The sequence below is a fragment of the Schistocerca serialis genome, chromosome 4 (assembly GCF_023864345.2).
Source record: "Schistocerca serialis cubense isolate TAMUIC-IGC-003099 chromosome 4, iqSchSeri2.2, whole genome shotgun sequence".
NCBI lineage: Eukaryota > Metazoa > Arthropoda > Insecta > Orthoptera > Acrididae > Schistocerca > Schistocerca serialis.
The window spans coordinates 25,515,950-25,530,613 of record NC_064641.1 but is presented as its reverse complement, the minus strand read 5'-3'; the positions used below and the strand labels follow the sequence as shown (position 1 = coordinate 25,530,613).

Sequence of the window (14,664 nt, the reverse complement as noted above, 5' to 3'; positions counted from 1 at the left end):
ATACACCAGACTGACCAGTTAATGATATAAATTAGTCCAGGTACAAGGAAAGTCGAACTTTTGCCATTAGTTATGGAGCACCAATGTTCCAAGTAAATGGGTTTGTACTCCTCTGCCATATCATCCAGACTTATGTTCCTTAGAACTAATCTGAAATCCTGCAAAGAATAATACCAGTATTCATAATATAATATGTCAAGTATTTCCATCTTGGGGTAAAAAAAAAAAAAAGGAAACAGTGTTTGAAGCTCTTGCTGCTGTGACATTAGAAGACTGGAGAAAAGCAGTATGTCATGTTAAGCATGGTGTTTTCTGTGTAAAATGCCAGCACTTGTCGCTTTTATCTTGTACAATGCTGATAGGAGTGAAAATTATGTCAGAAAACAGTGAAGCACTATTTGTACAAGCCATAATATTAATATGTTCTAGGAATTGTGATAGGAATAAAAAGGATGTCAGCTGGGGAATGATGAGCTAGGAAAAAAATGAAGTGTAAGGTATGAAAGGAAACACATCAAAAATGAGTGTTTATGTGTAGGTGTAAAAGAAAAAAAGATTATGAAAAATACAGGTTAGCAAAAATTTTTGTGTCTTTTTTACAGCTTGATATGTCTGCTACACAGTGAGTGATTATCTTTACTCACTGTATTGCATTTAGTATATTCCATTATCCTGTTATAACAGAACAGACATTAACCTTAGGGGAAATAAACATGCAGAAAACAACAATGTACAGCCAAAACAAAAGTACACTTGAAGGAATAGGTTAAACACAAATAACAAAGACTTAACAACTAGGATAAAGTTGTTGAGTAAATATGATAAATATGTTAAAACTTTGATGTACAACAGGTTAAAGTATGGGCTGGAGTGAGAGTTAAATTAAAATACTAAGGGTCATATCACAGCTTCATCCTGCAGCTTCCTTTTAGCGCCATTCCAGAGCCAACATAAAGGACTCATGATCAAAACTCTTTTTTTTTTTTTTTTTTTTTTTTTTTTTTTTTTTTTTTTTTTTTTTAAGACTCAAAATGTGAAGTATGCTTATAAAACAGGAGAGCAGCAGCAACACAGATCTTAAAATTAAGAAACAGAAGAATTTATGCAGTGATTTTTGAGATGCTCTGATATAAATCAAAACAAAAATAGCAGCATATCTCCAAAAAAGTTTTAAATGTTATCCTCTCTCTTAGGAATTAAATGTTCTAGTGGTTTGTATGAAATCTGTAGTAAAATAAATCAAATGTTGGTTAACTGGGCTTTATAATATTCTAAGTTACTTAATGAAGTGAATCTTTACTTATTGGTATATTCTCAGGCAGACTTAAAAGTGCTGTTTTATAGATACTAAGCAAGAAGGGAGATAAAGCAATAGTGAAGAATCATCATCTTACCATGCTACTATCTTCTGATCTATCATACAATGTTTGCCCATTATTATGTGAGCTATATTCCTGATATAAAAAAATTAATTAATTCATATATACATCTACATTTACACCCTGTGTACCACTGTGAAGTGGTGTCAGTGTGTTGGGATTTCTTCCCATACCATTTATGTATGAAGTAAGGGGAGAATGATTACTTAAATGCCTCTATGTATGTTGAAATTTCCGTACCTTGTCTTAACATGGTTACATGTGGGGTGTAGGGTATTCCGAGATTGTGGTACTTGAAACTTTGTAAGTAGTCCTTCTCATGATTGTTGGCATGTGTCTTTGAGTGTGTGTCAGTTCGTACATTTTGGCATTCCACGAAGCTCTACTGTGGCTCAGACAAACCTGTGGCCATTAGTGCTCTTTTTTCATATACATTCAGTATCCCCTGTTGGTCCTATTTGTATGTGTCCCACTCAGTTAAGTGATATTGTGGATCAAGTCACTGAATAAGCGATATTGTAGGTCGAGTCACTGAGTATTTTATAAGCTATTTCCTTCATAGACTGATTGTATTTACCAATGTCCTACTGATTAACTGAAGTCCATCTCTTGTTTTAGCTGTGATTGAACCAATGAGATGATTTCATTTCACAGCCCTGCAAATTGTTACACCTATGTTTTTGTCTGAATTGACTGATCCTAATTATGACTCATTGATGTAGCAGTCATAGAATATTATGTTTTTTGTGAAGGGAACAATTCTGTATTTCTGACTATTTAAAAAATGTTACCACCATGTTTGGAAGTGAAACATGGACGATAAATAGTTTGGACAGGAAGAGAATAGAAGCTTTCGAAATGTGGTGCTACAGAAGAATGCTGAAGATTAGATGGGTAGATCACGTAACTAATGAGGAGGTATTGAAGAGAATAGGGGAGAAGAAGAGTTTGTGGCACAACTTGACAAGAAGAAGGGACCGGTTGGTAGGGCATGTTCTGAGGCATCAAGGGATCACAAATTTAGCGTTGGAGGGCAGCGTGGAGGGTAAAAATCGTATAGGGAGACCAAGAGATGAATACATTAAGAATTTTCAGAAGGATGTAGGTTGCAGTAAGTACTGGGAGATGAAGAAGCTTGCACAGGATACAATAGCATGGAGAGCTGCATCAAACCAGTCTCAGGACTGAAGACCACAACAACAACAACCAATCTTTGCGCCACTTTGAAATATTATTAAGATCTGACTGAATGTATGTGCTTCTTCTTTCTGATTGTACTTCATTATAGATAACTGCATTATTTGAAAAAAAGTGGTATGAATATATGTAGTTGTTTCTCAAAATTACTGGCACTATTTCTACATTGCTCATCTTTGTAGTTGTACAAGAATTAAACTGGGGCAGAACTCTTAAATTTTTCTTCGTAAAGGGACATCTTAAAAGCCAAAAATCAGCTTTTCCTACTATAAGTTTTATGCTGTCATTTCACTTTAGGTCTCTCTGTATGGTTACTACTAGGTATTTTACTATTGTTTTTCCAATGATTTTCCACCAATATCTAATTGAACAATAATGGTTATCTTCACTCATTTATGCACAATAAATTACTTTTGTTTACATTCAGGGCCAACTTTGAGTTCATGTACCAAAGCATACTCCTTTATTTTGTTTTATACTTCTCATGCAGAAGTCACTGTTTCTTTTGAAGTTTATTTACAGAGATGGCATATCATAGAAGGCCCCTCCTGTCATTAACTTTTTTAATTGGTACATATCAAGCCATGTGCAAAGCTTGACCAAATACCATACTCTTTTAAACAGTAGCAACTGTTCCTCAAAGACTCCTTCTCACAGCTAAATATTTCAGTTTCCTCCAACTGTGGTGCTACTGCCTCTTTGTTGGATTATTGAATGTGTATATCTTTCTACTTTCTTCCCCTCCCCGTCCCCCATTTTTTTACTTACGTACTTTTTATTGCTGCAACAGCTTCTTAGTCACTTATAGCTGTTTCAATGTGGACGTACCAGAGAGGTGATGTCTATTCATTGCCATTACAACCAATATATTTACATCATGAGTGCACTGTTGTCAGCAGTTCTCAGGAAAGGAATTTAGTATTGTTTCACAGGATGTCTTTGTCACACTCACCAGTTACAAAACTTTCTGGAACATTGTTCTAGGAAAACAGCGATCTCAGATGTACCAATAAAATTTGCTAAAAACTATCTTGATGGCATAAATATTTTATTTAAATGGGTGACCGGTTTCGATCTGTTGTACTTGAATCATATTCAGATCTTGCTGTCCATGATGGTGACAGGATCTGTGCTGGCTGAGCGGATTGCTCTAGCCCAGCTCCGGTTACCATCATGGAGTACGAGGCCTGAAGATGACCGAAGTACAATGGATCGGAACTGGTCACCAGTTTAAATAAAATATTCAAGCAATCAAGATTGTTTTTAGCAAATTTTACTATTGTAATTATTGTTGTTGGATTAAAATCTCCACATATTATGACACTATGTACACTTGTCAGCCGAGGTTTTCTTTGAAGTCTTTGGCTTCATCTCAGAGTCAGACTTGTGGTTGATAGTATGACCCAATTTTAAGTTTATGCCCAACCTTAATAGTGAATATTGCCCAAATAGTCCCTTATGTAGCTTCAATTGAATCTCTGTGGATTTCAATTTCTATTTTGCTGTGGCAAATACACCACCTCCAGTTCCCATTAGCTCAGCTACACTCCTGGAAATGGAAAAAAGAACACATTGACACCGGTGTGTCAGACCCACCATACTTGCTCCGGACACTGCGAGAGGGCTGTACAAGCAATGATCACACGCACGGCACAGCGGACACACCAGGAACCGCGGTGTTGGCCGTCGAATGGCGCTAGCTGCGCAGCATTTGTGCACCGCCGCCGTCAGTGTCAGCCAGTTTGCTGTGGCATACGGAGCTCCATCGCAGTCTTTAACACTGGTAGCATGCCACGACAGCGCGGACGTGAACCGTATGTGCAGTTGACGGACTTTGAGCGAGGGCGTATAGTGGGCATGCGGGAGGCCGGGTGGACGTACCGCCGAATTGCTCAACACGTGGGGCGTGAGGTCTCCACAGTACATCGATGTTGTCGCCAGTGGTCGGCGGAAGGTGCACGTGCCCGTCGACCTGGGACCGGACCGCAGCGACGCACGGATGCACGCCAAGACCGTAGGATCCTACGCAGTGCCGTAGGGGACCGCACCACCACTTTCCAGCAAATTAGGGACACTGTTGCTCCTAGGGTAACGGCGAGGACCATTCGCAACCGTCTCCATGAAGCTGGGCTACGGTCCCGCACACCGTTAGGCCGTCTTCCGCTCACGCCCCAACATCGTGCAGCCCGCCTCCAGTGGTGTCGCGACAGGCGTGAATGGAGGGACGAATGGAGACGTGTCGTCTTCAGCGATGAGAGTCGCTTCTGCCTTGGTGCCAATGATGGTCGTATGCGTGTTTGGCGCCGTGCAGGTGAGCGCCACAATCAGGACTGCATACGACCGAGGAACACAGGGCCAACACCCGGCATCATGGTGTGGGGAGCGATCTCCTACACTGGCTGTACACCACTGGTGATCGTCGAGGGGACACTGAATAGTGCACGGTACATCCAAACCATCATCGAACCCATCGTTCTACCATTCCTAGACCGGCAAGGGAACTTGCTGTTCCAACAGGACAATGCACGTCCGCATATGTCCCGTGCCACCCAACGTGCTCTAGAAGGTGTAAGTCAACTACCCTGGCCAGCAAGATCTCCGGATCTGTCCCCCATTGAGCATGTTTGGGACTGGATGAAGCGTCGTCTCACACGGTCTGCACGTCCAGCACGAACGCTGGTCCAACTGAGGCGCCAGGTGGAAATGGCATGGCAAGCCGTTCCACAGGACTACATCCAGCATCCCTACGATCGTCTCCATGGGAGAATAGCACCCTGCATTGCTGCGAAAGGTGGATATACACTGTACTAGTGCCGACATTGTGCATGCTCTGTTGCCTGTGTCTATGTGCCTGCGGTTCTGTCAGTGTGATCATGTGATGTATCTGACCCCAGGAATGTGTGAATAAAGTTTCCCCTTCCTGGGACAATGAATTCACAGTGTTCTTATTTCAATTTCCAGGAGTGTATTATCGATATGCACATGGATTTACCCCAGAATTCTCACTGCTGTTTGTTTCACTTTATAGCCAGCTTTTTGCACCTGATATAATGCGAGTTTCACTGCTTCTTAGGAGTACTTCAAACTCTTACCACTATGTTGCAAATGGTTCAGAAGTTGATCATATGGATTTTAATAATCACATCTGCTGGGTAATACCTTTGGATCTTATGTTAATACTTTGAAGTCTTCTATGGGTATCGATATTTGCACTAGATGGAGAGTCGTTTAAAAAACAAGAAACTTGTGTGCACCCACATATATAGCTTGCTGGCTAGCAGCCTCTGATGTGTAGTGCAGCTCTGGCCCATATAGTATTTGGTCTGTATTGCACACATGGCCTATTTAGGAAGACCATACAGTTCTCGACCTGGTGTTGCAGGTCTAGGAAATTGGAGCTTACCTTGCCATTGAATCTTTGAAGTCTCTGGTTCAGCATATTCCACTCAACTTAGAGACAGTGGGTTATGCTAAGTTCTGCAGATTGTGAGCAAGGCTGGTCCTCTCAACCTTCTCTGCCATTTGCTGGAATGATCCAAGCATGATTCAGAATTGAGATGACAGGCATTGTTCCTTCCAAAATCTGCTACAATCTGCAGTTTGTTGCTCCCTGTTCCCTAAGTACCTACCGGAAGAACATAAACGTGTTGAATGAGACCACCACACACACACTGACTAGGAGAGATCTACTTTTTGAAATCACCTGTACGATTGTGAAGGTTAGGTTCCTAGTTATCACACTCTGGAGCCATTCATGGAAGTGGGCCGTTGTTTGCGTGTGTTCGATGGAAAAGTGTTTGGTGTGATGCTCTGGAGTGTAGAAGCTTAAATGTAGTAGTGTTGTGCAGAGTGGCAGTGTAGGGTAGTACTTGTGATGCATTCCTGACATGCAGGTGGATTAGGGTTCAGATCTCAAGCATTTTGAAATTTTTTATTTTTAAATCTTTATTGAATTTACTTTGATTATTTTTATTCAGGTAATCGGTTTAATTGTAATTATGTTATTTCTGATCATTTCTCACTTTTTTCAATCATCATATTAACTTTTTCATTGGGTAATTTTTTCTTCCTGTCATTCTTTTTTCATTTGAGATCATTGTCCAAGTGATTTTAATTATTCTTAAACTTCTATTTAATTTCTTCCATTGTATCACTTTATATTTCTGTCCAAGTTCTTGTATTAATCATTTCTGTTCCTCAGTTTGTTTGAATTTCATTTTATTTATGATCCCTTCTTTCGTTTAAATCTTCATCTGTGCTATTTTATCCATAGGGCAACAAGAATTCAGGTTTTAATGTTTCTGTGACAATTACCATAAAAAAGTACATCTTGTAACAAAACATACACTCCTGGAAATTGAAATAAGAACACCGTGAATTCATTGTCCCAGGAAGGGGAAACTTCATTGACACATTTCTGGGGTCAGATACATCACATGATCACACTGACAGAACCACAGGCACATAGACACAGGCAACAGAGCATGCACAATGTCGGCACTAGTACAGTGTATATCCACCTTTCGCAGCAATGCAGGCTGCTATTCTCCCATGGAGACGATCGTAGAGATGCTGGTTGTAGCCCTGTGGAACGGCTTGCCATGCCATTTCCACCTGGCGCCTCAGTTGGACCAGCGTTCGTGCTGGACGTGCAGACCGCGTGAGACGACGCTTCATCCAGTCCCAAACATGCTGAATGGGGGACAGATCCGGAGATCTTGCTGGCCAGGGTAGTTGACTTACACCTTCTAGAGCACGTTGGGTGGCACGGGATACATGCGGACGTGCATTGTCCTGTTGGAACAGCAAGTTCCCTTGCCGGTCTAGGAATGGTAGAACGATGGGTTCGATGACGGTTTGGATGTACCGTGCACTATTCAGTGTCCCCTCGACGATCACCAGTGGTGTACGGCCAGTGTAGGAGATCGCTCCCCACACCATGATGCTGGGTGTTGACCCTGTGTGCCTCGGTCGTATGCAGTCCTGATTGTGGCGCTCACCTGCACGGCGCCAAACACGCATACGACCATCATTGGCACCAAGGCAGAAGCGACTCTCATCGCTGAAGACGACACGTCTCCATTCGTCCCTCCATTCACGCCTGTCGCGACACCACTGGAGGCGGGCTGCACGATGTTGGGGCGTGAGCGGAAGACGGCCTAACGGTGTGCGGGACCGTAGCCCAGCTTCATGGAGACGGTTGCGAATGGTCCTCGCCGATACCCCAGGAGCAACAGTGTCCCTAATTTGCTGGGAAGTGGCGGTGCGGTCCCCTACGGCACTGCGTAGGATCCTACGGTCTTGGCGTGCATCCGTGCGTCGCTGCGGTCCGGTCCCAGGTCGACGGGCACGTGCACCTTCCGCCGACCACTGGCGACAACATCGATGTACTGTGGAGACCTCACGCCCCACGTGTTGAGCAATTCGGCGGTACGTCCACCCGGCCTCCCGCATGCCCACTATACGCCCTCGCTCAAAGTCCGTCAACTGCACATACGGTTCACGTCCACGCTGTCGTGGCATGCTACCAGTGTTAAAGACTGCGATGGAGCTCCGTATGCCACTGCAAACTGGCTGACACTGACGGCGGCGGTGCACAAATGCTGCGCAGCTAGCGCCATTCGACGGCCAACACCGCGGTTCCTGGTGTGTCCGCTGTGCCGTGCGTGTGATCATTGCTTGTACAGCCCTCTCGCAGTGTCCGGAGCAAGTATGGTGGGTCTGACACACCGGTGTCAATGTGTTCTTTTTTCCATTTCCAGGAGTGTACATTTTTTACACCATTGCACAGAGCTAGATGATTTCATTTTTCAGTTTTTTAATCAATGGATTGGCATTTTCATACATTTAAATATTATGATGTAAAAATTAAAATCATATGCACAAGGATTCCGGATGAATAGAGAATGACAGGAAGAAAAAATAAGAGCAAATAAAAATGTCAGTGTGATGATGAAAATGATTCAGCAGAGGAGTAAAAATTAAAAAAAAATACATTTAAACCAATTAATCAAACAACAATTACTATCAAAAACATTTTGATAAAGATGTAAACATAAAAAAATTCACAGCACCTGATGAGATTTGAACACACAACCTTCTGCACCTCAGGGATATATCTTAACCACTAATCTATGCCACTGCTGTGCGCAACGCTATTATATTAAAGCCTCTACATCATCATGTGAAATTATATTTCTCTGATTACTTGTGAATGAGGACTCACTTTGATGAATGGTTGTAGTATGTGATACCTGAGACCCTACCTTGCACCACTGTATAGATGGTTTCAAAAAGTCAATCCCATCCCTGGGGACCTTCCCATGTGAGTGAGTGCTCCTTCCTATCCCTTGCTGCCATTTTCCTAATAGTTACCAGTATTCCAGGTACTTCTGAATTGCTGACAGTTGACAGATTTGTGCCCATTTTATGTTTGCTTTCTCTCTGACTTGGTACAGCACATTTCTTAACAGATGAAGTGAGTTTAACAGCCTCAGTTTCAGTTTCATTGGAAGACAAAATATCAAATGTGTTACTTAGGGTGAGGGTGTGACACCCTAAGCTCGTCTTGGTCCCTGCATCTTGCCTCTTGCGTCACCTGTAGAGGCTCCGTAGACCTCCCACTAACACGCCAGTCACATTCAAGTTGATGAGTGGTGACAGGCCCTGTACTTCCTATAGAGGAGACAGTACGCATCGAAGAGAATAGTACATGAGGTACCATCGATATCTCTAGTACATGACTCAAGGTAGCTCTCCCAACGCAGACATTCGTAGCAATTCCGAATTACTTGACAGCAGTAAGGGCAGTTGTCATCTCATCATAAACAGCAACAACTCATCCTGTGTTAGGAAATAACGTTAACAGTGGGCTGCGTTGTGACTGGTGCAGTGTTTTTCAGAATAATTTTCAGCTACATGTTTTGATTTCTTTAAATTCCTGGCTCTACTACACTATAGTGATTATAAGTTCATTTTAAGAACTGAATCATTGAACTTCCTACAAAGTGATTTCTATTATGACAAGAGATAAACCTGAGATAAAATCTACTGACTGCATGAAACTGCTTGGAACTTTGAAGTTCTGTTTTGTAGTAGGTATGCTCTCTAATAAACTCAAGTGACGGACTTGAAAATAGTTTAAGTTTTCAGAAAACCTAGACAATATATGCTGCTCTTGATGGGGAAAATGTATATAACATATCAGTTGTAATTTGTACAGAATATACTATCAGAACAGAGCAGTCAACTTTTAATTAATGTGTTTATGTCACGACCATAATCTTTCAAACAACTTCAAAAGGGGTAGATTTTGGGAAAGTCACCCAGAACAGCATGTCAGGGGAGACTTACCGTAAGTCTCTCACACACACACATGACCAATGTCTCTGGCTGCCAAGTCCAGACCGTTGTAGATCAGCATGCTGATTTTTGTACGTTGTTGTCCAACAGCAGTCCAAGACATAAGTAGTTGTGAATTGACTATGTGGAATGGGCAGACAAACATCTTTGAAGATGATGAAAATTTCTGGTTGCTATTAGTTGATATAGAGTGAAATTTTCCAAGTGTATTGTGACAGGTCATAGATAGAGGTGACTGCAAACACGGACTTTAAGTCTACACTACATTGCTGATGTACGAGGCGTGATTGGAAAGTTTTAAGAATGGATCCGCTACTGCTTACTGGTTTGGCGGGCAGGTACATGGTGGGTGGGGAATGAGTCATTGCCTTGCCCTTGAACACACTCTGTGTTTCCCTTATTCAGTTTGTTGTAGCAGTTGGTTGAGTGCAGGTCTGTTAGGGCTTGTTGCCGGATTCTGTCTGTGTAAAAATGGAGTTTGTTTGAAATTTTATTTTAAAACCAGAAATCAGCTTTTGAGACTTCCGAACTATTAAAAACAGCTTTTAGAGATAATTATATGAGCCGGTCAAATGTTTTTGTCTGGTTCAACAGGTTTAAAAATGGCCACAAATCATTTGAAGATAATCCACAGCCCAGCCGTCCTTCCACCTCAGAAACAAATGAAAGTGTTGTGAAAGTTCACGACTTAGTGCGCTCTAATCGTAGACTTACAATTAGGGAGATGGCTGATGAACTTAAGTTTCTATGCAGTTCAGTTAATTTTAACAGAAGATCTGAACATGCATCAAGTGTCCGCAGAATTCATTCCAAAAGTGTTGTCAAGTGACCAGGGACAATATCGATTTGAACTGTGTCAAGAACTGATTAATCAGACTAAAAATGACCCAGATTCGTTAAATTGGGTAATTGCAGGTGACAAATCATAGGTATATGGATATGATCCTGAAACCAAAGTGCAGTCTTCTCAGTGGAAGACTCCAGGTTCACCACAACCGAAAAAAGCATGGCAAAGTCGGTCTAAGGTGAAGACAATGTTGGTGATTTTTTTTTTTATTTTACCAGTATTATGCATCATGAATTTACCCCTGGAGGACAGACAATTGACTAGGAGTACTACTAACGTGTCCTTGAGCATTTATGCGAAAAGGTGCAGAAGAAAAGGCCTGAGTTGTGGAAAGACAGGAGTTGGTGCTACACCATGACAATGCTCCGGCTCATCGTGCACTCTCCATCGTTGAATTTTTGACCCAATTCAAAATTCCTCTGCTTCCACAACTGCCACATTCCCCTGATTTTGCCCCTGCAGACGTCTACCTGTTTCCTAAACTAAAATTTTCACTGAAAGGGAAGCGGTTTGACTCGATTGAAGACATCCAGGCAAATACGGAGAGTGTCCTTGACACACTTCAGGTAAAATTATTTGCAGGAATGTTTCCAAAAGTGGAAACACCATTGGAATAGGTGTGTTCAGTCTGAAGGGAACTATTTTGAAGGAGATGCATCACAGTAGCATGTAAGTACCACCATTGTTCAATTACAAGCCTATTGTTAAAACTTTCCAATCATACTTTGTATGTGGTTGTGATCCGACCAGTGGCTTCATGCCTGTAGGCCTCTTGGCACATTGTCTGTGTGTGTGTGTGTGTGTGTGTGTGTGTGTAGTTGGGTGGGTTATTAATTGTGCACACGCATAGGAGGGGAGGGGGTGGGGGGGGAGGGCGATCAAGCCACATTGAAGTCTACCATTTGCAACACCAAGCTGCAATTGATACTCATGCTTAAGAGATCACTGTTGTAAAGTTATGGTTAGCATCATTGTGAGTGTGAACATACGGAGTTATCACCACAGCATTCTTACCTTATGAATATTGTGATTGATATTCTTCATCTTTCAAATGTTTTGATTTTAACAGGCAATATGTGGTAAAAAATTACCCTATATTATGCTGTATTTGGTACATATTTCTGCCATACTTTAGTAAAAGTTTCAGATAAGAGCCTTTCATTAGTTTCATTTGCACAGATACTTCTTAACATTATTTTGTTTGGGTATATAACTAAAACATTTTTCTTTCAGAGTTGTGAAGAACTAGTTTTATGCCTATCCCGCGGTGATTTTGCCGACTTCACAGCACAGCTAGAAGGACTAGCATCGATTTACCAATTAAATGCAGAGAAAAAAGTTAAATGTAAGGCATTCAGTGCCCTTCAGGGTCTTGAAGCAGATCTTGGAGCATTGGCACAATTACAGAACTTTATCAAGGAACCATTCAACTTAGTGCATAAATCTCCAGTTGGTATATTGCAGAAAAGGAGAGGAGGTACTCTCAATCTTGTTTATATTTTTGATGTGGTTTTATACTTTTTTTAATGGTTGTACTTGATTACTCTTGTTTTTCATTTACTAGAATAAAATAAAAATGATTGACTGCAAATACAAAGCAGTATTTCAAAAGCATTACTTAATGATAGGATTTTTATGCCCTTGTGATAAATTGAAATGTGCAGTTCTTCAAAGACTCTGTAACTTTTCAGGCCACGCAATGCGCCTTACCTACTTAGTTCCTCCTTATGAGCTCTTGGATCCAGAAAAGCACACTATGCATCCACTGACAGCAGAGGAGGTCATAAACAAAGGATTGGGTTTTAGTGTGACTGTTTGTGTGGAGGGCTCAGCAACACACAAATTACAGACTGCACCTCTTATCTCTATCAATAGGAGCCCCGGAGGCAAGAGGTCTGTTAACAAATAATAATCTGTGAATAATTTATTAATGTTCGAATGGAATAGAAGGTTTATTAGTTAATAGTGTAAAAAAAACCACATGATGTTTAAGAGTGTACATTAGTTAAATGATTTTGGGGGAATATTGCCTTTTACATTATTGAGTTCAGCTGTTGACAACTGGAAATAGATAAAAACTGCCAGTATCCATACCTTTCCAAGTTTCTGTATTGACTGTTATAATTAAGAGTTATATGTTCCTCTTTCGCTATCTGCAGTCAGTATTTTTCTATACCTGAGCATTGTCTATGCAAGATTGTGTGCCAACTAGCTCCGTAGATGATGAAGAGATTGAAGAAATGTACAGTAAGATAAAAGAAATTAATTAGTGTATATAAATTAATTAAATTAATTTGTCCTGTTAATTGATGTCACTACTCAGTATACCCAAAATGTCTTGTGTAGAACTTGTTGTTGTTGTTGTTGTTGTTGTGGTCTTCAGTCCTGAGACTGGTTTGATGCAGCTCTCCATGCTACTCTATCCTGTGCAAGCCTCTTCATCTCCCAGTACCTACTGCAACCTACATCCTTCTGAATGTGTTTAGTGTATTCATCTCTTGGCCTCCCTCTACGATTTTTACCCTCCACGCTGCCCTGCAATACTAAATTGGTGATCCCTTGATGCCTCAGAACATGTCCTACCAACCGATCCCTTCTTCTAGTTAAGTTGTGCCACAAACTTATCTTCTCCCCAGTCCTATTCAATACCTCCTCATTAGTTATGTGATCTACCCATCTAATCTTCAACATTCTTCTGTAGCACCACATTTCGAAAGCTTCTATTCTCTTCTTGTCCAAACTATTTATTGTCCATGTTTCACTTCCATACATGGCTACGCTCCATACAAATACTTTCAGAAACGACTTCCTGACAATTAAATCTATACTCGATGTTAACAAATTTCTCTTGTTCAGAAACGCTTTCCTTGCCATTGCCAGTCTAGATTTTATATCCTCTCTGCTTCGACCATCATCAGTTATTTTGCTCCCCAAATAGAAAAACTCCTTTACTACTTTAAGTGTCTCATTTCCTAATCTAATTCCCTCAGCATCACCCGATTTAATTTGACTACATTCCATTATCCTCGTTTTGCTTTTGTTGATGTTCATCTTATACCCTCCTTTCATGACACTGTCCATTCCGTTCAACTGCTCTTGCAAGTCCTTTGCTGTCTCTGACAGAATTACAATGTCATCGGCAAACCTCAAAGTTTTTATTTCTTCTCCCTGGATTTTAATATGTACTCCAATTTTTTTTTCTCCTTTTTTTTCCTCCTGCTCAATAGACGGATTGAATAACATCGGGGATAGGCTACAACCCTGTCTCAGTCCCTTCTCAACCACTGCTTGTGTTTCATGCCCCTCAACTCTTATAACTGCCATCTGGTTTCTGTACAAATTGTAAATACCCTTTCGCTCCCTGTATTTTACCCCTGCCACCTTTAGAATTTGAAAGAGAGTATTCCAGTCAACATTATCAAAAGCTTTCTCTAAGTCTACAAATGCTAGAAATGTAGGTTTGCCTTCCCTTAATCTTTCTTCTAAGATAAGTCGTAGGGTCAGTATTGCCACACATGTTCCAACATTTCTACGGAATCCAAACCGATCTTCCCCGAGGTCCGCTTCTACCAGTTTTTCCATTTGTCTGTAAATAATTCGCGTTAATATTTTGCAGCTGTGACTTATTAAACTGATAGTTCGGTAATTTTTACATCTGTCAACACCTGCTTTCTTCTTGAAGTTTGAGGGTATTTCGCCTGTCTCATACATCTTACTCACCAGATGGTAGAGTTTTGTCAGGACTGGCTCTCCCAAGGCCGTCAGTAGTTCTAATGGAATTTTTTCGACTCCCGGGGCCTTGTTTCGACTCAGGTCTTTCAGTGCTCTGTCAAACTCTTCACACAGTATCGTATCTCCCATTTCATCTTCATCTACATC

The 14,664-nt window shown here is 41.2% G+C and overlaps 1 protein-coding gene across 1 annotated transcript in view; it reads left to right on the top strand.

Annotated features, from left to right (window-relative positions):
* The window catches only part of LOC126473346 (mediator of RNA polymerase II transcription subunit 1), a 221,400-nt gene that overhangs the window by 53,527 nt on the left and 153,209 nt on the right, over positions 1–14,664 (top strand). Inside the window, exons 5-6 of the mRNA XM_050100343.1 lie at positions 12,019–12,262; positions 12,477–12,678. Of these exons, the coding sequence (XP_049956300.1) occupies positions 12,019–12,262; positions 12,477–12,678 (446 nt within the window). The remainder of the gene's footprint in view (positions 1–12,018; positions 12,263–12,476; positions 12,679–14,664) is intronic.